This window comes from Tetrao urogallus, assembly GCF_951394365.1.
Source record: "Tetrao urogallus genome assembly, chromosome: 25".
Classification (NCBI taxonomy): Eukaryota; Metazoa; Chordata; class Aves; order Galliformes; family Phasianidae; genus Tetrao; species Tetrao urogallus.
Window position 1 is genome coordinate 1,194,394 of NC_136838.1, and position 26,012 is coordinate 1,220,405.

At 48.8% G+C, this 26,012-nt stretch overlaps 2 protein-coding genes across 2 annotated transcripts; one reads left to right on the forward strand and one right to left on the reverse strand.

Moving 5' to 3' along the window:
• Positions 1–7,241: 7,241 nt before the first annotated feature.
• On the forward strand, positions 7,242–9,683 carry RPL36 (ribosomal protein L36; the record flags this gene model as incomplete). Its single annotated transcript, XM_079546911.1, has 3 exons — positions 7,242–7,334; positions 8,876–9,010; positions 9,564–9,683. 3 exons carry the CDS (start codon positions 7,242–7,244, stop codon positions 9,651–9,653), a joined length of 318 nt encoding a protein of 105 aa, XP_079403037.1. The 3' UTR covers positions 9,654–9,683.
• Positions 9,684–11,372: 1,689 nt separating this feature from the next.
• Positions 11,373–24,151, reverse strand: LONP1 (lon peptidase 1, mitochondrial; the record flags this gene model as incomplete). The annotated part of the gene is made up of 16 exons (XM_079546693.1): positions 24,087–24,151; positions 21,717–21,945; positions 21,151–21,212; positions 20,511–20,640; positions 20,096–20,179; positions 19,215–19,435; positions 18,105–18,243; positions 17,052–17,230; positions 16,240–16,327; positions 15,337–15,459; positions 14,875–14,991; positions 14,451–14,591; positions 14,202–14,367; positions 12,935–13,143; positions 12,071–12,235; positions 11,373–11,537 (listed from the first exon to the last, which is right to left on the reverse strand). The coding sequence occupies exons 1-16, from the start codon at positions 24,134–24,136 to the stop codon at positions 11,373–11,375; spliced, it is 2,268 nt and encodes a 755-aa protein (XP_079402819.1). The 5' UTR covers positions 24,137–24,151.
• Positions 24,152–26,012: the final 1,861 nt, after the last annotated feature.

Sequence of the window (26,012 nt, forward strand, 5' to 3'; positions counted from 1 at the left end):
AACCAGGTGAGACTTTCCCTACCCAGTTCTCTTTCTGTGTAATGAATTTTGAAGGCTAGCATCACCATGTTGCTTGTTTCTCTACCACCCATGGACTGTAGGCAGTTGTGAATGGATAGATGCAATAACCAGATATTTGTGGCAGCCACAAATGGCATGAGCTTTAATGAAGTAAATGAATGGGAACTGCAGCAAATGAGGAGAAGCTCTGAACTGACTGATATGTTTGCAGGCCGCCCCATCTTCTGGACAGCAGATTTTGATAGCTTTGTAGAACTTAATTTGTTTCACAGTGTTGGCAGAAATCTTGCATATGCAAGGAATCTCAGTGGAATGGGGGAAAGGTGTTGTAGTTTGTTTTTAGTTTTCACTGGTCTAAGCTGTTAGTAATGGGCAATAAGTTTCATTAATCTCCCTGTGCTGTCCAGTTTGCCTGTGACAGCTGTTGGTAAATGATCTCTTTCTCCTTATCTCAACCCTGAGCCTTTTTTCATTGTATTTTCTTTTGAGGAGTGGGACAGAGTGCTGTGCTGGAGCTTAGCTGCCCAGTGCTGTGAAACCCCACACAGTGCAGCCACGGAGTGCTTGTTTTGCCCACTGAAAGGATGGGAGACATCATGCAGAGGGAACTGCAGGCATGGATGTCGCTACTCAGTGGGTAAGGCCAGGAGTGGGCAATTTCACAGCTGGGCCTGCTCTAATTGAATGCCTGAGCTCCCCCGAGTGCAAAAGATTATCGCTCTGTGGAATCCAGAGAAACAACTGGTGAGTTTAAAGTGCTGAGCTTCCCAGTCTGCCAATAGCTAATAAATAATATGCATTCGCTAGCTGGCAGTTCTTCTCATGCCCCAGGCCAGTTCTCCCTCTGCATATCTGAAAGTGCATCTGGAAAGACTGCCAGCTGTGCTCACCAGCACAGTGACCACAACCCAAGGCACTCCCCTCAGACACAATCCCCCCCACAGAGCCCCCTTGCACACTTTGCTCCTGGTGCCTGCTGAGGCCTGAGCAGCTGGTCTGTGAGAGCGATCTGCCTGAAAGCCCCACGCAGCATGAGCAACCTCTGCCTGGCTTCAAACAGTGAGGTTCATCTGGGCTGTGCTGGACAACAACGAAACAGGTGATAGACTTCATCATGCAACTGTTAAATAGAAATCACTGCCTACCTACTACACTCCTCCTACTAAGCAAATACGTTTTGAATGATAAATCACCCAGTGGTTCTGGTTCAGCGGCCACCGCACCCAGTGTCCCAGCGGTGGGGTCTGCAGAGCTGGAGAGCACCTCCATCTGCCTCTGGCAAGGAGCTGGGACTCCTTCTGCACAGCAGATGGGCACCTGGAGCGGTGCTCAGAAAGCCTCCGGGCATCTTGGCTGCATGACCAGAAAGCAAGACTTCCAGAGGGAGAAAATCCTGTCTGAAAAGCCTACATTTGTGCAGGCCATCTATGGGCACTGTGACTGCTCACCTGTTTGCCCTTTCTCTGTCCTTGCACATATCTCGTGAATTCAGTTTACTTTTTCATTCAGTTTTTCTGTACTCTGCACACCTCTCCTTTGATGTTGACAGCAGCAGCACTCTGCCCATACCGAGCACTTCGTGACCAACTTTCCTGTTCATTCTTGTCAAAATACCTTCTGATGTAAAATCAACAGCAATATTTGCTTTCTACAGGACTCTCCCATTGGTGTACATACAAGGAAGGACCAACACCTCCTTGATGGGTGGAAAACCTCATTACTCTTCCTTCTCCTGAATGGTACAGCCTTGAGTACCACCCTGCAATCCTTACTTGGCAGGTGGATCTTCTCCTGTAAGAATTCCCTTTGGGAAGGCATTGCTCTTTGCAGTCCCCTCATTTTACCCATCTCTTGCATCATTCTTCTTGCTTTTCTGGCTTCTCCTGACCTAAGGACAAGTGGGAAGCTGTGTTGCACAATCACTGTTGCCTCTGAAGTTCAACAGCCCCTCTCCACCTCTCCACTCCCTCCTTCTTGTCTTTCACCTCTAAGCCAGCACTTATCCACTTTATCCATCTTTTCCTCACTCCATCTTTCCTACCTCCTCCATGCTGGGTACCTGCTCTCTGCCCAGCACGAGGTCACAAAGTGTGCCTTGGACTCTTCAGTTGTCCACAACCTCCAGGGATACAGCGTGGGCAAGTAATCCATTCTTCCAGGCAAGGAGTGGGAAACATTAGAACTTATAGCTGCCCGGTGGTGTACAATGCAAGCAGACAGCACAGCTTTCTGCTCCTCTACACTGGGGTCACTAGAGAAATGAAGGGGTGCCCTGTGCTGGAGCCCTTCTTGCCCTGCCTGGCCCACCTGGCTTGCAGATGGATAGGAGAAGCCCGAGGCCTTGGCACACACCGACCATTGGGCTGAGCTCAGCTGGCATCCCGAGCTGCCCCAAGGGTCAATGCAGCCTGCTGCCCCACTCTTCTTTGTGCCTGCAGAGATATCTGAACAGCCCTGCAAGGAAGGGGCCATGGGTTCATCCCTGTGCAAGTCACTCACATTCATATGGCATTCAGCCTCTGCAAAACATCGGACATCTTCTAAAAGTTAACACTGACGCAAATGGTTGTTGCATTCTGACTGAAATGGCTAATTCTGAGGGAAGTCCCAGGGGCTGGAAATGGCCTTTCCTTCCTGATAAGGGTGAAACCTTTCCATTCCCAGCAGCAGAGGCAAATAGGAAGATAAGTCACTGGTCCCACTGAAAGCTGTGCTGGCATGAGGGAGAAGCAGCACGTGATCTGCCAGTACAGCAGCTGCAGGGGAACCGAGGTCCTCCTCTATGTGATTTCCTACAAGAAAGAATCTGTGTCCCTCTGAGCAATATCTTTTACCTAAGCTTAGCCTTTTCACTTGGAAGTGAGGAGCAGCTTGTAAGGAAAACCAAAACTCAGCCACCTATAATTGCAGAAATGGATCAAAACCAAAGGCATCCCATGGCATAGTAGCAGATTTAATATCAGCCTGTCTTGAAAAGCTCCTGTTCAGCCCTGGAAGGGTTAAGTCATTGCCTCCAGTAGAAGCAGCCTCCCGAAATGGCAGCTGCAGATGGTTCCTTTGCTCTGACAGGAGCAGCATTTGTGCTGGCCAGGTGGAGAGCAGCCATCCCTCAGCACAAGCTCCAAGGAACAGATAGGGGTTGTTCTCCAGCTTTTCCTGGAGCAGGTGGGCTCAGGAACAGATGCTGGTGTGGGTCAGCTCGGGCAACAGTTCTAGCACTGTGCCTGTGCTGTGAAAGGCTCTAACAGAAAGAAGCCTTTGCACGAGGCTCAGCGCTAGAAATACACCTCGCCTTCTCCATCCCTCACTGTTACATACAGCAATAGGAGAACTGCTGCAGGGTCATCTGCCCTTCCTCCCTTCTGGGGGATATTGTCTGGATCTCACTTTATTTACCAAAAGCAGAGTTTTCTTTAACTTCTGTTCAAACTGCTTCAGTTGCAAGAATCAAAAGCCGATGTAAAAATTGCTGTATGATATGCAAAGCAGTGCTTTGTATAAGGTGTGCTTAAATCTAACTAATAAAGCACCACCAAAGAAAGTGTTCAGAGTTAATAATTGACCCACAATAGGACAGTGCTTTGCAAGAGGGATGGCAAACAGCTCAGTGACTGTTTGGTGGGAGCCAGCCAGAGGTCAGCCTGGGTTGGGACTGATGCAACGCGTTCCTGTGTGCTGAGGTATGCATAGAAAACACTACAGAGGAGATAGGCAAAGTGTCCGAAGACCCTGGAGTTGTTCCAGAGCAGGAGGGCTGTTTTTATTAAAACATAGAGCAGTGCAGGCTCCCAGTGGCCTTCACTCCCAAAGCCCTCGGTGAAGCTCTGATCAGCCCCGGTGCACATCAGGATCCTCTCCACCTTCAGCATCTCACCAACAGAAGCTGCCCTGACCCCTTCCTCAGCTCTCAGAATAGCACAGCAGAGAACTGATGGCAGCTGTACAACATGCTGCAGCAGTGCCAGCACAGCGTGGTGTGTCTGCAGCAGGGGCACAGGCAGGAGTTTCAGTGTCTGACAGCCGCTGTCACTTGTTAGGGGGCACAGAGATGTTATCACTGCTGCTGTGCCCACATCCTCTTTTCAGAGCTTGGTGTGTAGGTGCATCCCGAACTGTGATGATGAATCCTGTGCAGGGATTTTTGCTGGTTACGTTTGTGAGTAATTGTTTCCTGGAAACACTGCAGTTCTGTCACTTGGGGGAACACCCTGTGTTGCATATGGGGTTGAGCTGATGCAACATACCAGCATAGGGCAGACCTCAGCCCAGAGCCTTGCAGAAGTGAATGCAGCTTTCAGGGGTCTGAGGTCCAGAAGGGATTGCCAGGAGTGCACGGGGGAGGCAGCACTTCCCAAAGAGACCACAGCAATGAGAACAGCACGGTCTCAGCTCATAGGGGAGGCATCAGGCTGCCTGTGTGGATCGTGCTGAAGCTGGCAAACACTCCAGTTTAGAGAGGGCACGAAAGAAGACATTGGTAAGTACAGGCCCATCAGTCTCACTTCTTTTCCTGATAAGATGATGGAGAAAATGTTGCTGAAAGTTACTGAAAAATACTTAAGGACAATGTGGTCATTGGTCCCAGCCACACATGTTCATGAGGGGAAAGGTCCTGTTTAACAACTGAATTTCCTTTTATGACAAGGTTGCCCAAGTAGTTCAGTAAGCTTTCAATACCGTTTCTCACAGTATCATTCAGGACAAAATGTCCAGCATACAGCTACACAAAATCATAATGTGATGGGTGAGCACTTGGCTGATGAGTTGGGCCCAAAAGGGTTATAGTAAAAGACTGGGCTCCATTTTCACAGAATCATAGAATCACAGAATCGCAGGGGTTGGAAGGGACCTCCAGAGATCATCGAGTCCAACCTCGATGATTTTAAGGCTCGTTCTCTTAAGTTTTCCTAAATGACTCAGCTAAAGGACTCGATGGTGTTTTGAGCATGTTTGCTGAAGATACTAAATTGGGAAGAGCTGTTGACTCTGTTGAGAGTAGAGAGGCCTTGCAGAGGAATCTAGAGAAATGAGAGATCTGGGTGATTGCCAACAGTGTGAAATTCAACAAGAGCTGCCATGAAGTTGGCAGCCATTGATGTACTTGCAGACTGGAGGACGAGAGGCTGGAGACCAGATCTGCTGAAAGGGATTTGGGGTTCTTGGTGGACAGCAAGTTGAACGTGAGTCAGCAGTGTGCCCTGGCAGCCAGGAAGGCCAGCTGTACTCGGGTGCATCAAGAATGGCGCTGCTGGGCAAAGGAGGGGATTGTCCTGCTCTACACTGCACTGCCTTGGGTACTGTGTGCAGATTTGGGCACCACTGTACAAAAAAGACATAAAACTACCCAAGAGTATCCATCTTGTTTGATCCCACAGAGCTGTACATGTTTTCTCAAGAACATCCTGTCTGTGGGTACAAAAGCCTGGGAGAACCTATTGGTGTAGACCAAAGCATGAAAGGCACTGAGTCAGCCTTATCCATATTAGTCCTATTTAGCATGGAGACCACATTTTCCTTCCTTATTCTTTGATAAGGCTGAGTCAAGTGAAAAAGGCCTTACAGAGCACAAAAGACAGTCATATATAAGAAAAGGAATTAGTCATCCCAGAGTCACTGGGACCTTTACCAGTTCTAAAAAGGAGATTCAGAAATAGCTGAATGAAAAGGCCCCCAAACTCCCCCCTTTAATTAACTCTCCGCGCTCTTTGCCCTGTTACGTTATAAAATAGGGAAAGTGTGTACTCACCTCATGGAACTTTGATTACAACAGCTCTGAGTAATAGGGCAAAGAGCACAGAGAATTGATTAAAGGGGGAAATTCTGCTGAGATGCAAACCATTTGCAAGTGCTGGAAATATGGGAGAAGGTGTTTACCTCTCATGGAATGGGAGAAAGTAGAAAACAGCTCATTGGGTTGAACGTGTCACACAAATCTCATGTTTTGTCAACTTGTTGCATCTCTCATGGGATCTTCAGACTTCAGGCTCAGATTCAGGCTGCAGCTTTCTTAGGGCACTTTCATGGCAGGGGTGGCCCCTGAATAGTTCCCTTCTGGTCTCCTTGGTGTCCCCACCCTCTACCTTTGGAGGTGCAAATCAGTTCCCACGCGATGGCCACCAAAGAAGACAGCAATCTCAAATCAGTTTGATGCTGTTTCTTGCAAATGCTCCATGATTTCCATAGCACAGCTTCTGCTGCAGTAGCTGTGGACCCAGGCAATGCTCTGCAATGCCAGCAGTCTCCCAGAGGCTGCTCTGGAGCTCCAACTACAAAAAGACACTGCATGCATTTTGCTGACGGCATAAACAGGAGTGCAACCCCTCTTTGGTTCCTATGCTTTTATTTGATATTTCAGACATTTAGAAAGCAATCCAGTGAGATCAACGGTGTTCTCTAAGCTTAAGTCACACCCCTCTCGATGGGATCCAGTCCTTTATCTGTAAGGAGAGGTCTGGTCTGGAGACGGTGTCTGGACGCAGGACTCGAGTGGATGCTGAGTGTGAGGACAGCCCTAAACTGGAGGAGCTGCTGACTCCCTCAGTGGCAGAGAGGCCTTGCAGAGACCTTGACACACGGCAGGGCTGGGCAATCCCCAGCAGCGTGAAGTGCAGCCAGAGCAAGGGCCGAATCCTGCCCCTGGGTGTGCAGCCCTGCCACGGCTACGGGCGGGGGATGAGAGGCCGGACAGCAGCCTGCAGAACGGGACCTGGGGTTCTGGTCGGGTCTGAGGCAGCAGCGTGCCCTGGAGCCCGAAGGCCCCACCACGGCCCCACCAACCCGCCAGCAACGCCCGCCTGTAGCTCGGCGCCAGCACCGCTCGGCATCGCTATCAGCGGCGCTATCAGCGGCGGTATCGCTCCGCCACCGGGCGGCCGCCCAGCGCCCCACCCCGGCCCGTCTCTATGGTCCCGCCAGGGAGAGAGCGCCCTCTAGGGCCGGACCGGAAGTTCCGCTGTCCCAGCACGTCGCGCGCGCTCCTTCTTTCCGGTGCGGCGCCGGCGGTGCGGCTGCAGGTTGGTGCTGGTTGGAGCCCCCGGGATCCGCGGCCATCTGCGGCCGGTGAAGGCCGGGGCCGCGATCCGCGCCCGTGGGGGTCGGGCCAGGGCCCGCAGCGAGGCGGGGATCGGGGCCCGCAGCGAGGCGGGGATCGGGGCCCGCAGCGGGGGCGGGCTGGGCCGGGCCGGGCCGCGGCGCAGCGTTGACCGCTCTCTCCCGCAGACATGGCGATCCGCTACCCTATGGCTGTCGGCCTCAACAAGGGCTACAAGGTGACGAAGAACGTGTCTAAGCCGAGGCACTGCCGCCGCCGAGGGGTGAGTGCGGGTTCGGCGCTTCGCCGAGGGTTGGGGCGCAGCTGGGCCCGGCCCGGTGGTCGCGGGTGCAGATACGCGGGAGCGGCCATTGGCGGCAGTGAGGGTTGCGGGCTGCAAAGTGCCGAACGGCATCGAGCTGCGAGGGTAGAGAGCAGTGGGAAACGGGCAGGAAACTGCGATGGGATGGAGAGGGGCAGGGAGGGGTGCTGGTAGGCGTGGAGGGCCTGTGTAGGTTATGGCAAGGATGAAATCCATGGATGTAGGTGTCGAGTGAGAGCAGAATTAGCAGTGGAGCGCCCTGTAATGGAAGGATAAGATGGATACGTGTACATTACAGCTTAAATGCGGGCAGCAAAATAGAAAACGCGCTGGGGGACTTTGGAAGGCCTTCCTGGCACCATGCTTTAGGTAATGACAACAGGTGCTTTCCAGGTTAATGACCACTAATGGGACTTACTGAGCGAGGCTCACTGTGTGTGCTGATGAGAGAGAAATTGTTTGCAGCTTCTGTCACGTGTTCACAAAACGCCGTGTTGTGTTGGAGATGTGCAGCAGTGCACCCCTGCATTTCCTATGGCCCTGTTTTTTGATACAAATGGTGGTGCCTGCAGATGTCCAACATCTCAGGTGCTGTTCAGAGAGAGCAGAGTAGCACGTCTCTCTGGAGCACCTCTCTATGAAAGGCTGAGGGAACTGGGCTTGTTCAGCTTGGAGAAGGCTCCAGGGAGACTTCATTGTGGCCTTCCAGTATTTGAAGGGAGCGTATAAACAGGAGGGGGAACAGCTGTTTGTGGGGGTGGATGGTGATATGATGAGGGGGAATGGTTTTAAAGTGAGACGGGGAGGTTTAGGTTGGATATTAGGAGGAAGTTTTTCACCCAGAGGGTGGTGAGGCACTGGCACAGGTTGCCCAAGGAGGCTGTGGATGCCCCATCCCTGCAGGCATTCAAGGCCAGGCTGGATGTGGCTCTGGGCAGCCTGGGCTGCTGGTTGGCGACCTGCACACAGCAGGGGGTTGGAACTGATGATCTTTGTGGTCCTTTTCAGTCCAGGCCGTTCTGTGACAGTTCTGTGATCTCACCAAGAGCACAGTGCTGCCCATCCTGCAGCCTTCCTGCCCTGAGGTGTGCTCAGAGCAGAGCTGCTCTGGGGGCTTTAGCCCAGTAGAAGTTCTGCCCTCCTACTTCACTGCGTACTTCTATTTCTAATTCCTTAATTGCAGATTGGTGCACATACAGTCATACATCAGCATTCTGAATTTTTTTTTCCCCAAACTTGCATGTGTGGCTTTAAATTTGCACATCGCAGGGGTTGAAAAGGACCTCGAGGGATCATTGAGTCCAACCCCCTGCAAAGCAGCTCCCCCGACAGGCCGCACAGGTCAGCATCCAGTCAGGTCTTCGTGTCTCCACAGCCCACTAGTTCAGAACCCTGCAGAGCACGTGGAAGGGCTGTGTTGTTGGCAGGGGTGGCTCTGGCACACTGGCTGTTTTTCTGCTTATGTTGATTGTGAATGTTGTTTTTCTTTCCCCTTCCAACAGCGTCTGACCAAACACACCAAGTTTGTGCGAGACATGATCAGGGAGGTCTGCGGCTTCGCGCCCTACGAACGACGTGCTATGGAACTGCTGAAAGTCTCCAAAGATAAACGTGCTCTGAAGTTCATCAAGAAACGGGTGCGTCAAGCTGATGCTTGAACGAGGCTGTCAGAAACTCTTTGGTTGAGCTGCCAGTTTTCTGTCCTCTGCTCTATTATCTCGAGGTCTGCTCTATTATTTTTTTTCCAGTTGCTAGGGCAGTTAGTGTCTGACCTGAGGGAGGGTGGGAGAGAGGGAGATGGACTTAGATATTGGATTTGGAGAGACACTTTGAGGTCCTGAGTTCAGACTTCCATTGCTCTTCTTGCATTACTTGTGAACTGATGCTGGGAAAGGTAGAGCGATGCTGGCGGAGGCTGGGGGCCATTAACCAGCTGACTTGAAAGAGAGCTCACTGGAGGCAGTCCTGATGGCTGGAAGCATTCTCTGCCTTTCCCCCCAAGAATAGAGTAGAAACACTACTGAAGCATCACGTGAAGCAGCTCCTTCTGGCCAGCTGAGATTGCTGGGCTTCAAATCTATGCTGGGGCAGTACTGTCTCATTTGCTTCTCAAGTGAATGCCTGAAGCCAACCAGCTGCTTTTCTCTGCTTTGCTGGGCTCTGCTGACCATGCTGCTCTGCTCTCTGCAGGTTGGCACTCACATTCGGGCCAAGCGAAAGCGGGAAGAACTCAGCAATGTCCTGGCAGCCATGAGGAAAGCTGCTGCAAAGAAGGATTGAGTTGTACAGCCTGGAGCTCAATAAAGCCCTTTCTGATAAAAGAAGTGTAATGGCTCAGTGCTTTACCTGCTTCAGGCCGCAGGGTTGGGCAGCTCCTGGGGATGCTGAGGGGTTTTGCTGACAATCCCTAAAATACAGCAATCCAGAATTTGCATCGCTCTTTTATTCCCTTCTGCCCATTCTTACCAAGTGGAATTTCTGCTCTTTTTAACATTCCTTCCTTGTGCCTGTAGGTACCAGGATGGCTTCTCTGTTCATAGTTCTGCCTCAGAATTGGTGCAAGAGGAGGAAAAAGTTCCAGAGGGCAGAACAAGCAAGTTCATCAGTACTGCTGAGAGAGAGAGGGAATGGCTGCCGCAAGTGGTGGGCAGCTGCTGCCTGCCTCCTGCCACTCCTGTAGCAAAGACAAACAAATCTGCTTTATCTTCATGCTTGCACCCAAATCATCAGAGAGACACAATGCTGCCCCCACTCCCTGCTTTGGCGACAGAACTTTGCAAAGTACAGAGCCTACTTTTTCTAGCACAGCGCAGCACTTTGCATCAGGAATTAGGGCAACACCAAAACAAACCCAAACTGACAGGGGTTAGAGCTGTGCCTTGCCAGTCCTGGGAGCTGCAAGGTCCAATAAAAAAGCCTGTGTGCATCTGTCCCCCAGGGATGTTGTGGGTGTTTGCAAACATCCCAGGACAGCAGCAGGCTGACCAGGGGGTTCATCTGCTCTGGGACATCCCTTCCCCCTCATTTCATCTTGGAGTTGCTCCTGCTCACACCCCACTGAGACATTTTGAGGACCCAAACTGAACTGCCTTTCTCAAAACCCAGTCTCTGCCCATTCAGCAGCACGCTTTCAAATCAGGAGAGAAACACAGTCACTAAAAGCTGCTTGAATTTCAGCAGGAAAATTCTTTATTTCCTGCTTGAGCCCACCTAGCTGAAAGATGGGACAGTGCAGTTCTTCCAGTGGAAGGAATACATTTCAAATGCTCCTTAGAATTTCTCTTCCTCTATTTAGTAAGTCCTACTGAAACTCAGTTTCTCTAAAGCTCACCGTAAGGTGAAGCACTCAAACTCTCAAGCCCAAGCCTGTGTTTATTGACATACACAACAGACACACGCATTTCATTCCTTCTTTCACTCTGAACATAATTCAGCTGCTGCAGTGAAGAGTCAACAGTGGTGTGCAGAACTCACTGCTGGTACTGAGCAGGCTGCTCTTTTGTCCCAGTGTGATCCCTTTAAGCTTAGAGTTATGGCTTATGCTGGGAGATCCACGTCCCTCCACCACACAGTGTGCTAGCTCTGCTTCTGTGACCCACGAATTCCAGCATTCCCCACCAAGGCAGGGAGATGTTCCAGGGAACTCCTCATCCGCCAGTACAGAGTTCACTTATGTTCATACTCCTTGAAGCAGATGTTTGGTGTGCAGTGAAATAACTATAAAATCTCCTTGGAGTGTAAGAGGCTGAAGTAGCTCTGCTGCTGGTGGCTGATAACATGCACATTCCTCTGGTAAAATCTCACAACTTCATTTTATTGGAAATACTTAAGTTGGATCGTAATTCAGTATTAAAGGGGGAGAAATACATCATTCAACCAAAGCCCTCGCTCACGTCAGCAGCTGCGCAGCAGCAATAGTTCCGTGTCCCATGTCAGGATCAGCCCATGTCAGGCAGAGCACTGAGGGACAAACCTCCCTCCAGCCCCAGGTGTTGGGCATCATCCTGCAGCTGAATCCTGTTTTGGAAACGCTATATCAAATACCTCCTTGTAGTGCTCAACAAAATGCACTTCCAGTCCTTCTGTGATGAATCCAGCAAGGTCATAATAATCCTTTTTATTCTCTGACGGCAAAATGATGCAGGTAACACCTGCCCTCTTCGCCTATGGGGAGAAAGAAAGTTATGTTGTCTGTGTTCAGTCCTAGAAATCCATCAGTCCACTAGGAACAGAGATTCCTTCCCATTTTGGAAAAGGAGCAAGCACTCTGGTTTAGGAGCACCATCTGGCTTTACCCTCCTACAGAGAGCAGTCAGGGCCTTGCAGCCATGCAGCTCCCCCAGCCCCAAGGCGCCCTGCAGCAGCTGCATGGACTGCGAGCTTTGTTAGCAGAACAGTGACAGCACACCTGGGGCTGCTGTGCCGATTCGTAATGTTTTACAGAGAAAAAGCTCACAGTGATGAAATGCAATTTCAAGTTCTAAATCCCCTCCATTCTAGAACAGAAAAATCCGGCAAGCAGCCTCGGTTTTCACCTCCTTCCTCACGCCTGGAGACACCAGCAAGATGCCCACACCCACCAGCAGGTTTCTCCACAGCACATTACTGCCTCTCTCTGCCACTCCAGGAGCAAAACCCGCTTGGCTGTGCCCGGCCCCCCAAGACAAACGTGGGCCTCTGCCCACACGGGCTCTTACTGCTATGGTCTTCTCCTTGATTCCACCCACAGGAAGAATTTTCCCAGTTAAGGACACCTCTCCAGTCATGGCCACGTTCTGCCTCACTGGGCAATCCATGGCCAGTGACAGCAGTGCTGTTACTATGGTACATCCTGCACTTGGTCCATCCTTTGGTGTTGCTCCCTGCCAAAAAAATAAAAAATAAAAAAAAAAAATCATATTTTCAACCCATTTGCAGACCAGCAAAGCCAGACAATACCTTTGTCCACTGCTGTTTTAACATAGCAGCAATTTCTGCGGGTCTTGCACTTAACTGCACAAAGGTTCTGGGGAAAGTGCTGTTTGAAATGGCACATGCAGTGACACCGTGCCACTCCTCATCTTATTCACAATAATAAACTGAGCCTACAGCTTGATCTGTGGCCTGATGCATCTGTGATATTCATTCGTCAAGCTCAGGATTTTGAATAACTGATTTAAGCAAAAAATGAGCATCAATACCTTGACATTTTTTGTTGGCCTAAGCCAACCATGGGAACAAGAAGCAGTATTTCAAGGGCAGATAAAGAATCACAAAGTAGTGGAGAGCAATACTGAAAACAAGGCAGAAAATACTGCTCAGTTTACCCAGCAACACCTCAGCTAGTGACAGTCTGCATGGATCTGAGGTCAAACAGATCTCTGAGAAGAAAGTGACAGCTATGGGAGAGGAACAGAGGCAGAGAAAACATCTACTGCTTTCTGATCCTCCAAGAAACCAATCATCAGGTAACAACAACCAGGTTCCCATTGCGTTGGAAGAAGCAACGGGGAAAACGTGGACTACATTAAAGCGTGACAGGCAAGCAGCCATGCATGTCTCTGACTTCCCCATCAGATCACCTCTGGGACGTGCAAGTGGATGTGGGACGACATGAGAAAGTCATTGTTGGGCTCCTTCTGCATCAGAAAGGCTCTTGCAAACGTGTAAGCAATTTTGGCACTCTCCTTCATCACGTCCCCCAGCTGCCCTGTCACATCCAGGGACCCATCCTTGCCCTCCTTGTCTTTGGGTCGCTTCAGGGATGTTTCAACAAACAGAGTGGAGCCTCCTGAGAAAGAGAAGAAAAACAACATCCTGAGAAAGGTTAAAGAAAATCAAAGCAGGTGGCTTTGGTGAAGCAGACACTGTGAGAGGAATTTGAAGTCAAGGCTTTCTAATGAGACACTGTTGAGGAAAGAGCAATTGAGAGCTGTTCCCCAAATCCCTTCAGAAAGCTTAGCTAGAAATCTCAACAGGACTGCACTGATGGTCTCCATTCACTGCTCCTTCAAACCTCACAATCACCCATAGACACAGCCCATATTTAGTGGAAGCAATCTTTGTAGGCACTTCCTGGCTGTAAGACATGCTCACACCACACCTGTCAGCTCTACTTCCCAGTGCATCTGTTTACCTTCTCCACTGTACAATTATTTCCTTTCTAACCACTTCCAGGACTTCAATCCCACCCAAAGCCAATTAAACACACAGGGAACACATCTGGACGTCTAATCCTTTAACGTGTGCTGTAAGTCTCCTCAGCGGTGCACACAGGACCCCAAATAAGCAGGGGAGCAATCCAGTGAAGTGTAACTACTGCCTTCACTCACTCCAAGTCAGTGCTGGAATGCCTGCACCTGCCCTTGGCACCAAAAGCCATGGTGACACATCACTGGAGAGATACAGCACAGCTGAGGCACGCTGCAAGTCAGAACAACACCTCCTTCTTCTAAGGTTTGGTCTTAGCAAAGTTTATGCTTTTAATCACTGCCACTGTAATGCATGTGGGTACAGCACACGAAGAGAAGTCAAAATCAGCCTGGGCTAATTAACAAAGGCTCTTATCTTCAGGAAAATGGAAGTCAGAATCTAAAAAGCCCCAGAAGTTACTATTGCTAATGGCAGAAGAGCTTCACTGGACTTGGTTAGAGAAATTTAAACTAAATGACTAGACTGAGTTTTTGACAGTGACATGAAGATGGAGACACACATTTGAGTTTTCCAGCCAGTCTTTATCTTTCAGGACCTGCAGCCTCACTCCAACGTAGAAGATCAACAAATTCCCTGGTAACACGATTAACCCTCAGGTCACTGTGTCACTGCACGCTGTGCCTGCACAACTCTTACCCATAGCTGTCCAAGCCAGACCCATCACCACGCCTGGAGGAGTGGTTTCATACATTCGATCCACCGTGAAGATGGGCTTTCCTACAAAGTCCTGCAGGTTTTCAGGTGTCACCTGGACCATCTCTGCTTCTCCACTCACAATTTTATAGGCTGATTTTCTCAGTACCTGTGTGAGACAGAGATTTGTTTCTGCAGAAAGAGCTGAGAATGCTGAAGCAAAGAGGTCACGGTTACACAGTTCTCCCTCACCTTCTCCACTTGTTTCTGTAGATTCCTCACCCCACTCTCTCTGCAGTACTGCTTGATGAGAACAGTCAACACATCTGATGTGATTTTGGCTTTGTTTTCATCCAGACCGCACAGAACTCGTGCCTGAGGGACCAGGTACCTCTGAAAGAGAACATGCACACATCCTTCCGTCCATTTGTGGAGAAAAGCCTAATGGCTCCAATTTCCCACCTTTGTTCTGCCATGAGCTCAATGCCATTCTCTAGAGTTCCCTGCCTCTCTATTATAGAATGCTGGAATTGTTTCAAATTAGGGGAACTCTGTCCATCATACCACGTGCCTCCTATCGGTTGATATGGTTGGATGTAAATACGTAAGCTTGACATTGCCAAAACCATTTTATCAGATGGAATTCACAGCACATCACTGAAGCAGTTCCTCTCACCTCTGCAATTGCAAGCTTCTCTTCTGCGACGTATCCTGACACATTGATGACTTCCATCCTGTCCCGCAGCGGCTCTGGAATGGTTTCTGTTACATTGGCAGTACAAATAAAAAGCACCTGGAAGCACAAGATCCTATGAGGTGATCTGCTGCTTTACTCCAAGCACTGCTCCCTCACTGCTGTGTTTCTCTGGCTGATGGGCTGGAGCAGGATCTGAAGGTTTGGAGCAAGGTTACTTTCTCTGTGAAGTCTAGTTTTTATTGCAGACAGAGCTTTGGGTTCTAGAACTATGTGTGTAAAGGCAGCCAAATACAAAAGCCAGACAGCAGCAGAAACCACAGCAACTCTGCCTGTCGCTATGAAAAACAGACTCCTGACTTTTCTTGCTGCCACGTGCAGATCTGTGCATTGACATACACTCATACCCTGCAGCTCCACAGCACTGCAGAAGAGACGAAATACCTTTGATAAGTCCACAGGGACATCAAGGTAATGATCCAAGAAGTTGGAGTTCTGTTCTGGGTCCAGCAGCTCCAGCAGGGCTGAGGATGGATCCCCTTGATATCCTCTTCCTATCTTATCCACCTGCAGGAGACGAGATTTAAACAGTCAGAAGTTTCTCACGGCAGCAGGTTCCCACGCAAGCACTGTTTAAGGGCTCCATCTCAAAATCTTCACGTGCTTATGAACAGCCACCACCATTCCACCAGTTCGCTGTGGGTTCCCCCAGTTCGCCTCCGCCACAGGCAGGAGCACTCAATGCACTGACAAGGCTCAGGGCTTGAACAGCAGGGCAGACAACTGCTGCTTAATCTTCTGTTCCATTTCCAGGCCATCTGCTGTTGGTCTTTCCCAGCCGTGGCACACAATGAAGCCACAGAGGCTTCTGGTCTGCCCTAAAGCCCTGCTGTTACACCCTGTCCTTACTTGCTTTGGTGCAAAGCAGTAGGATGGAAGACCTGGCTCCTACCTATTCTCAAAGCAGACCTAAACTTGACTGTAAGCATCTTAATTCTTATAGTATTGTTTCAGACTTGCTAAGAGAGTGACACATTTAATATCACATGTACAATAGTGGTGGGGAACATGAGAGCTACTGAATTCTCTGGCTGTGATCCTCATGAATCTAATAGTTGCAATGGAAAAGGAAAGGAACGACTGAAATGTAAAAGCTGAGGTCTGTTATAGGAAGAGAAAACAAATGTCTGAAGCATCTCTGTAACCCAAACATTACAGCCCAGCACAATTGAACACCCCCACCAAATCTGTGACTTTTGGGACCATCAGTGCTGCATCTTTCAGCTGCGGGAGCCAATAGTTGCCAAGCAGGTTTTTAACAGCAAAACCAAAAAGAGCAGACATCACCTCGTCAATCAGTATCAGGGGATTCTCTGTCTTGGTCTTCTTCAGGCACTGGATGATTTTTCCTGGCATTGCTCCAACGTACGTCCTCCTGTTTTACCAGAGACTGCATTTAGGGGGGAACTGTGAAGTATGGCATAGACCAGCAACACCCGCAGGTGATGAAACAGGCTTATCCTGCTGGGAAAGATGTTCAACATCTGTCTGCCAAAGCATTCTCCATTGCCACGAGAAGCACTGAGACCCATCTGCTCTGTTTTTTGTAGAGAGCAGCCTTGAATTTTGGCAGAATACTCCTGAACCTGCAGCTTTCAGCTTTAGTTTTATCCTCTTTTAAGGCAGACAGAAGCAAAAGGTGAGGCTGGGCACAAAGAGCATTGAACAGCAACTTGTTGGTTTGGGTTAAAGAACCATTACAGTGCATTTTCTTGTTCCAAAGATTTCCTCTCTCCTGATCCTTCAGAAACCTGGCCTCAGTTACACCTGAACACACAGAAATCACCAGGTTCAAGCTGTTCCTATCCTCAAGTGCTGGCATTTGTAGACAGACATGACTCTGGCATCTAAGCCTGATGCCTTTGAGAAGCTCACACAACTGTCCAAAGCTCTCCTGTAAGAACACACAAGAACCAACTGCAGTTCGAGGCAGGAACAAGAACACAACAAATCCCTCCCTTTGCATTAACTTTCTCCTCTTCCTGCATCCAAACCCTTTCGGCTGGAGCTGGCAGAACAGAGAATTAAATCACACGCACTGTTCAAATTCAGTCATGCTCCCATTTGCACAACTTTAACACAAATCCAAGCACGCTGACCTGTGCCCCTTGATTTCTGCCACGTCGGTCATCCCTCCGACGCTGAAGCGGAAATACTCTCTGTTCAGGGCTCTGGCAATGGAGCGGGCAATGCTGGTTTTGCCAACCCCAGGGGGGCCATAAAAGCACAAGATCTTCCCCTGGGTAGACCCACGCAGCTGGCTGACTGCTATGAATTCCTGCACAGCAAAAGCAGCACCAAAAATGAACAGGAAAACAGCAGCAACACCAAAACATTCTGTTATCGGGTCAAGCAGTGCTTCCAAAATGAGCATCCTACACAAAATAGGTCCTCAAAAGAGCTGGGGAGGGCATGGGGAGATGCTGAGGTTACTGGTAGGACTCTGCCACTGCATGGAATTACTCTATTAGTAATCAAAGCCACAGACCTGCATGATGCAACTCAGTGCACTTCTGTCAGGCTAGTCAGCGTGAACATTGCAGGAACTGATGAGCAACGTGCTGGGCTGCCACTCCAAAGAGTATTTACCATTTAAAATAATGAATCAGATAGTGAGATTAAGTCCCTGCTGTTGGGTACTGCTGGGGGAAAGTTACCCCAGAATTCCCCTGAGAGAAAAAGCATTTCACTGCCTTTATCTTTCTCTCCAGATCAGAGCAAAACAATTTAATAAAAGCAACATTCTAGGATGCCTAAGAATGTACACCAACAATTCACTGTTGGCTAACACTCCTCCCCTGCTTAACTGAGGGTTGGTGTGCTCTGGGAAGGCAGGAGCTTTGCCTGTCACGATGAACCTCTTCAGGAACTTCTGAGTGCACTGACTGAAATCCTGGCAGTGCTTCCCTGGGATATTTATTCATTTCCTCAGCATTTAAGTAACAAAATGAATACGCTGTCATTCGAAACCAGAACGTGACTTTCACTGCCAATAGCAATTAAACACATTAACTTATCACCAGAACATTCCTGCAGCTTTTTGTGATTTGTGATCTAACGAAAATTAATGGAGAGCTGCAAGCTGAAACGTAACCAAAGCACTGATGTTGGGCTGAGTTTGAAGCTGTGCCCTTTGCCCACTCCCACCTTACCAGAATTCGCTTTTTGACATCATCCATCCCATAGTGATCCTCCTCCAGAACTGCTTGGGCTCTGCTCAGCTCCAGGTTCTCCTCACTGCATTTACCCCATGGGATGGATGTCAGCCAGTCCAAGTAGTTCCGTGTAACGCTGACAGAAACAAAGTGATTCAGCAACAAACCCATGCCTTCCTCCACTGCCTTCCAAAACAATTTCACCCCTCAAAAAGCGGAGGATGAATCAGACTCATAAAAGGCAGATGATGAAAATAGCCCTGTTACCTGGGCAGGCATTGCTAGCCTGTAACTGCAGTCTTCAATCCCTTGCCCCTTTCCCCAAAAATGCAAACTTTTGTCTCAGAACACCAAAATATGTGAGCAAGAACCTTGGCCTGGGTGGTGATTTTCTTCTGTTGAACTCCCTCAGCAGCTTACTTCCTTTTGATTCCATCATTCAGGAGACAAAAGTTGTCAGTCTGCCACAATAACCCCACATTATCATATTATAACCAGAACAGTCACAGTAAATGCTGCATGAAAATCCTATTTGTAGTGAAGCAAAAAGGGCTTGAAAGATCTGTTAACCACCGGGTGCACAGCAATGCTGGAATTAGACCTGAAAAAGTAATACCAGCTTTGTGTGCAGCTTTGGTGTTTTCCTCCCAAATATTTTTGTTGCAAACCTGCACTGGTGACCGTGCTGACTGCTCAGTGCAAAGCAGATGCACCTCAACAGACATGAATGTTCAAAGCAATTTCAGTTTCTGACACACAAATGATGTGACAGAAGATAAAAGCTGCTCTTTTGCAGCTCCAGCCCTGCCCCAGCACTACAGGAGCTGAGTTTTGCTTCTCTTCTCCTGCATCTCATGAAAACATCTGAGGAGAAAGAAGAGCAACACTTAAGGGCAGCAGGAATCACTGCACTTTTCATGAGGAGAAAGGAATGGCACAGCACTTCTGTGCAGCTTTAGGCTGCAAGGAAGGAGCGCAATTATGACACATCCAGAGAAAGCAGCTAAGACAGAAAAGAGAAAAACTCCCTGGGTAAGAGCTTAACAGAACTGGGCTGGTTGCTCTTATTCTCCTAACTAACCTGACAGGACACAGCCGTGCACTCACTTGAATTCTGAGGAGTGATTATCCAGCAAGCTCAATTTGTTCAGCTCCTCATCAATCACATCCATCACGTGCTTTGGCACCACCAGCTCCTTCAGCCGCTCACGGAATTTTTCTTCTATTGCATCCTTGTCCTCTTTCTCCAGACCCAGCTCCTTCTTAATGATCTTCAGTTGCTCCTGGAGAAGGTACTTGCGATGCGTCTGCTTGATTTTCTCTTCAACCTAAACACAGCAACAAGCACTGTGACTGTCCTGCTCCTGGCACCATACAATAAACATCAAATGCTTTCCTGCACTTCTGAGTTATGAGCTTTTTGGAGGCTGAAAATACAGCAGAGATCTTCAGCAGCATCTAAAGGAACGGCCGCTTGTGCCACTTCCAATCTCACTGTGCTCATTTTATTCTCACAGCATCTACACCAAACTCAGAGTTTCATCTTTCCAGTCCACATCACCCCAGCTTGTCCAAAAGAAAACCAAAGACTACGACTACAGCCTTGCTGAAGTCAGTGTAAAAGTACTTGCTGTTCTCCCTCTGTCCTCTAGGCCTTCTCATAAGAGAAGAAAATCAAGTAGGATAAGCACAGTATGCTCTCCAAAAACCCCTTTTGCTTCTCTACATCACCTCCCTCCTTTGCCTGCAGGGCTTCCAGGAGGAAGCAGATTCAATAGCAGATCCTGTATTACTTTTCCAAACAAGCACAAAAAAATTAAGTTTCCAATTGGAGAGGAGTATCAAGTTATTAACTGCATCAATGTCATTCCTTCAGTGTGCACCATGGTGTTGTTTAAAAATTCTCCACTGGCAGTGCTAAGTACTGTACTATTAAGAGATGGACATGCTATAAATGTGTGTAAGATGTACCTGACTTGAAAGCTTACCTCCCTTCCAAGACGTTGCTGCAGTTTGCTCAGCTCATATTCCTTCTTTAGAAGGGAAAGGGCTTTGTAAAGCCGTTTGGGAATCTGGAAATGACAGATGCAAAATGAGTTGTCAGACACTGCACTTGTGTCAACCCCCTGCCCCACAGCACCAGCAGGTGTAGAAAGACCAACTCAGCAACACACAACCACAGTGCAAGAGACAACTGTCACAAAGACACAGAGCATCCAGACCTTCCCTGAAAGCAGATTATTACTTACTCCCTGTATCCTTCAGCAGGAATCTCTGAGCTGATATTAACCTACCACCAAATGTAGCACGGGAGCCCACTCTATACTGAGGCTACCAGAGAAATGATGACAAATGAAAGGCACACTTCTGCTAGTACAGCATGAGTTGAAAGCTTCATCTTACACTGGTTTCTTCCAAGATGTCTTGAAGTTCGTGTGACTCTGCCCCTGTCAGTGCTGCACCCATGTCACTCAGATAGATGGGGTTATCTACCACACGCTGTCCAGCTTGCATCATCTGAAGTACAGATTCCCTGGAAAAAATGGTGATAAAACCCAAAATGTTCAGTAAATTCTTGCATTCATAAAGGAGTAGCCTTGTTGAGTTATCTAAAGAAGAAATGAAATGCAACTCTGCTTCATAGCAAAATAGCTTTCAAAAGCCTGACTAAAGCTGTACTCAGTGACAAATACACACCTTGACAAAAGCAATGGTCACTGATAAATACAGCTATGAATGTGAAATGTTCACAATCTGTGACCCGCCGTGCTGAGCCTCACGTCCACAACACGTGCATAAGGCTGCAGCACTTACTGCAGTGAGCTCCCATCACACCCACACCATCTGCTCCACGTCCTGCTCTCCTAACAGATATTAAAGCTTTGCATAAGGTTTTCAAAACTTTCCAACAGCAGATGCTAATTCCCAAACCAAATTCTGGGCAGCAATTCAGTGAGTGTCTCCTCTTTGTTACAGCAAAAGGCCAAGGGGAACAGAAATCTTAGGGTCCTCCATCCCCAGAGCACACATGGGAAACACAGACCTGTACAAAGGGTTCAAGGCAATGATGTCCCGGATTGTTTTGACAATTTCTGCAGTCAGAGCCTGTAAGAACAAGAAAGATTTGATGAGTACAAACACAACATTCCCCAACTTCCCCATTCTGGAAGCCCAGACAGGCAGCCCCTGGCCACTCATCTCCAGTGCTGTGCTGAAATGCTGCTCGTGCTGCACAGTTACTCCTCCTAGGAGGCAAGACAATGCAGGAGGGGCAGAATTTCTCCATGCACAACATGTATCCTGTGCTGGGACACAAGATGCAGTCAGACTGACCACTCAGATCACCCTGGGGCAAAGACTTAACTTGACATAGGTTATCACACAGACTTCAGCACAGCTCAGTCTCTTCAGCTGGCAATTTTTGGAAGTGATTGATTCTAAAGAATTGAGCCATTCTGAGGAGAACTCACTGTTTTCATAAAATTCCCTACAAGAAGAAGGAACTGTTTTCCAAAGCCTGAAGTCTGAGCTTCATTTTAGAACTCTTCAGCAAGCAACACAGATGCCATGCACAGGGCAGGTCAAGGCTGGTATGCTCAATTCACTTACTTTCACCTCCTCTGTGATCTGAAAATCTTCATGAACCACATTCTCTACTTCTACCATGAGAACCTCCTGCGACGAAGCAGCCACAGGATCCAGCACCACCTCCACAGCTTGCTCCTTTGCTCCAGGCTCCTCCTCAGCCTCTTTCTTAGGGCGCTTCTGTTTCCTTCTCACCTTCTGTTTGCCCTCAGGCTCCTCAGGCTCCACCTCCAGCTGCCGGTTTATTCGGATTCTGAAAGCCAAAGGAAACCAAACACAATCAGTTCTCCTTTGCCTCTATGTGACTTCAGCTTCAGCCTGGAAAGCCTTTTGTTTTGAGCTGAAATGCCAATATTTGACAACGGTGACTAACTGATAATTGACACTTCTGTAAGATTTAATTTTTGGTTCACTCTGTTAAAATAAGGTGTCACTTAGCAAAACCATAACACTCGAGTGGTAAACACCAGTGGGTCTTATTTAATAAGTTTACAACAAGTAAGCAGAAATATACAAAAATTAACCAGCCACAAAAATAGCTGCTTCTGTTTCTGCTCTGCAGGTTCAGTTTAACAAGGTTCCTTAATAGAAGTAGGAGGAGCTGGAAAAGTCACAGGAAGACTGAAGGAAAAGGGGCACTTGAAAGAAAGAAGGAAGGGAAGAGGGATCTCCTTCCCAGATTGTAGCTCTTCCATTTCCTTCCTCAAGTTCTTGTAAGTCATTCAAGTAGGAAAGCAAAGAGCTCCAGGATTAAAAAAATCACCTGAAATGTTCTCTTTAACTCCCACTGATAGGACAGAATTGGCTTTACCTCAGCCCAAATTACCACAGAACTGCTCTGTTTGGCTGCTGAATGGTTTTTCACCTCATGAAGCTTAAGGACAACTGCTCGCTCTGAACAACACCTTTATCTGTCACATAGTCCTGATAATCAGAGGTAATTACGTTTTATGAGAGCCTGCTCTGCTAAACGACTGGAGCACGAGAAAAAGCCATTCGTCTGTAATACTGAAGGCTTTTCAGAATCTCCACTGCAGTTCTGCATTTGGATGAAGGTGGTGGACACCTTTTACCCTCTGCCACCTTGCTGCTGCTATGCCCTTCCATAGGTCAGCACAAGCACAGGCTGAACAGCTGCACAGCAGGGACTCATCTCCATCACCAGCTCTACTGCTCAGGTCAGCTGCCGAACTGCAAAGCCAGGATCAAAACCATTAACAAACCCACAGCTGAATCACCTGGTGAACAAATACACACCGACGAAGCTCAGGATCGCAGACTGAAACATCACAGCACACAGACAGGACGATTAATAAGGTATCACTGTGAGTGTGGCTGCTCAGACTGCTGGCTTTCTATACGAACCTACGATCTGAAGGGGAATCCCAGCCCCTCCTGTTCTTGAAAACCTGCTTCACTCCTTCACCCTCATTCTGAACATCCTGTTCTGCTTTTTCACTCTTCTGACTCTTAACAATCAATCCTGCTGCAGTACCAACCCTAATTCTAAACTCCCTGCGTATCATGAAGCCTTTCCATACCTAGACATTCAAAATTCTACCATCCATTCTATTTCCTACATGATGATACTGGAAGAGATCAAACCAACAGTGTATTCTATAGCAATTAACTACTAAGCCCTAAAAGGGAAGGGCTAGATGCACGGCCTTATACCTTCCAAACAAAATCCATTTCCCTGTTAGTATTTTTAAACTTCCTTGAATTTTGCCTCTTATACCAACAGCCTCATGTCAGACATCTAAAACACAGAGCACGACCCATAGCTCTCCAGACTGGGACCTCACCCTCTCACCCTCTTCCTGGCAAGTTCAGGCAAACTCAGCTCTGAGAAGCACCACCTATTTTTTGCTGTCCAGATAAAAACAGACCTGGTGCAGCAAAGCAAGAGGAAGAAAAAAAGCAAGCTTCAAAGCAGCACACAGCCTGAAATCAGTTACCTGAGGCTGTTAGAGCTGCTGTTCCACACTGCCTCATCTCAAAACACTTAGCACAGACAGCCAAACCTACATCCCCATGTGTAGTCCTGTTTCACTCAATCCACTTCCAGGACAATCATAATTACAGTTCTGGACCGCTTTTTTCTTTTTTCTTCTCCCTTTTTTCCTGCTGTATTTTCCAAAGAAACTGATGAACCTCAGAACAACAAATACTTGCATCACCTAATGGCTTAAGGGAGAATGATGTGTGCTAGCTTTTTATTTTTGGGGTGAAGCTGCCTCGCCCTGCAAGAGCACAAAGAATGTGCAGCATCAGAACACAGTGCAGTAACAAAAGCTTGTCACGCAGGAGCTGCACATGAAACACGTGGTGACAGTGACAGAGGGAGGTGTGCTTCTCCAGTCCTTCCAGTGCCTTCAGCCCCAGCTTCAGTACCTCCGGTGCCCCATGACGATCATGCGCAGTTTGTCTCCCAGGTCCTGCATCTCATGGATCTGTACAAATGTTCCCATCTGGTAGATTTCGTTCAGATCCTCCACCACATCCGATTCATTGCTATCGAGGAAGAAAAAAACACAGGATATAAAGAAACTTGAGAAAGTTTAATGTTAACAAAGGAAAAAAAGCAATTGGTTGCAGAACTTTGACCTGCATTCGGAAGCAAGGATTTCACACTGTCCTCACAGTTAGGCAGCCCCTCCCAGACAGCAGCAGCCTTTCCAGCAACAAAATGCTGGTGGCAATGGATGCTGTGCTAAGAGGAGGTCTAAGCATGATTACTGGAATGCTATGACAGGCAAGGAATCTCAGAGCACAGCCTCTAGTGTAAAGGCACAAAAACATCTCACTGCCGTAAAGATGAAGAGAAACAACTTACTTATCATCCTTCTTAAGGAAAACACCAGCGTAAGGCTGGGCAAGACGAACCTTCCTCCTCAGCAGCTCAACCAGCTTCTTATTTTTCACCTAGAACAAGAAGCACAAAGTCAGGTAAGGATTTTCCTTCAGCTTTGCACCCTCAGCACACCAAACCACGCATGGTGGAACCCTCTGAACTATGAAGTCTAATCTTTGTTCTGATCTTGCCTACATTAAAAGACAGCAACATAAAAATGGAAGAATATTAGAAGACACTAACACTGAATATTTAAGAAGTCGCTGTGTTGTTTTGGGAGTTTTTGATTAACATAGCAGAGGTAACACACTGCCAAGCAGTGCTGCACAGAACTGGGGATGTTTTAGGTGTGGGGCTGGGGGGGACAGCACTGGGACAGCTGATCCACGCTGGCCAAGGGGACATCCCACCCCACCTGATGTCACACTGAACTACAGAACCAGGGGATGTTCAGAAAATGTTTGTGTTCCCAATAAACGAGGCGAGCCCTGCTGTCCTGAAGCAAAGGATCCCCGCTGTGCTTTGCTTGTGCACGCAGCTCTGGCTTTACACATTCAGCTCTCTTCAGCTCAAGCCATGAGCTCTCACACTTTGACTTCCAGCCCCCTCCTGCACCCAGCACAGGGAGCGGAGAGCAGCTTAGAAGTGCTGAGATCACAGAGCATTGATATCAACCATTTCCATACAGAAGTTCTGCAGGACTGCACACCTAATGATTCCAATACACAAACTTCTGCATTCCCTGCTCTCTAAGCTTCACTCTGAGGTGCTCAGCCTTTCTGTTTGCCTATCAGTTCCTGAAGAAGCAGAGCCGACAGTGCCAGTGCTGCCTGTATGGTGGCTCTGGTCAGAGGTGGCACAGGCTGCACTGATGTGGTGGATGTTCTGTCCCTGGAGACTCTCAAGGCCAGGCTGGATCAGGCCCTGGGCAGCCTGTCAGAGCTGCGGTGTCCCCATGCACTGCAGGGCAGTGGGGTGAGATGGCCTTTAAAGGTCCCTTCCAACCCTAAGGATCCGTGACGAGCAACCGGCGGCCAACGTGGAGAAGCGTAGTTAGAAAAGCCGGCGGAGAGAGCGCTCCCCTGAGAAACCCCTCGAACGAATCCACGTTCTCAGACGGCCAAACGCTCCGTCTGGCACTGCAGCGTCAGCCCCGCTCAGTCAATGGACGGAGCCACGAGCAGCGCGGTGCGGCGCGGTGAGACGGGTGATCCTCCGACCCGAACCGCCCCGCGGCCCAAAGCGATCGGCCCAACGCCGAGCCCGCAGCAGGAGAAGCGACCGGCAAACAACCGGGGGACGCCGGGCCGCCCCGCAGCCCCCGCCCACCTCGATGATCTTGATGAAACGCGGGAACACGGGGTTGCGCGTCACGGCGATGAGCGGCACGTTGGGGAAATGCTCGGGCACCATCAGCGGCGTCAGCGCCGTCATCACCGGGCCGCTCCCGCCGGGGTCCGCCCCGC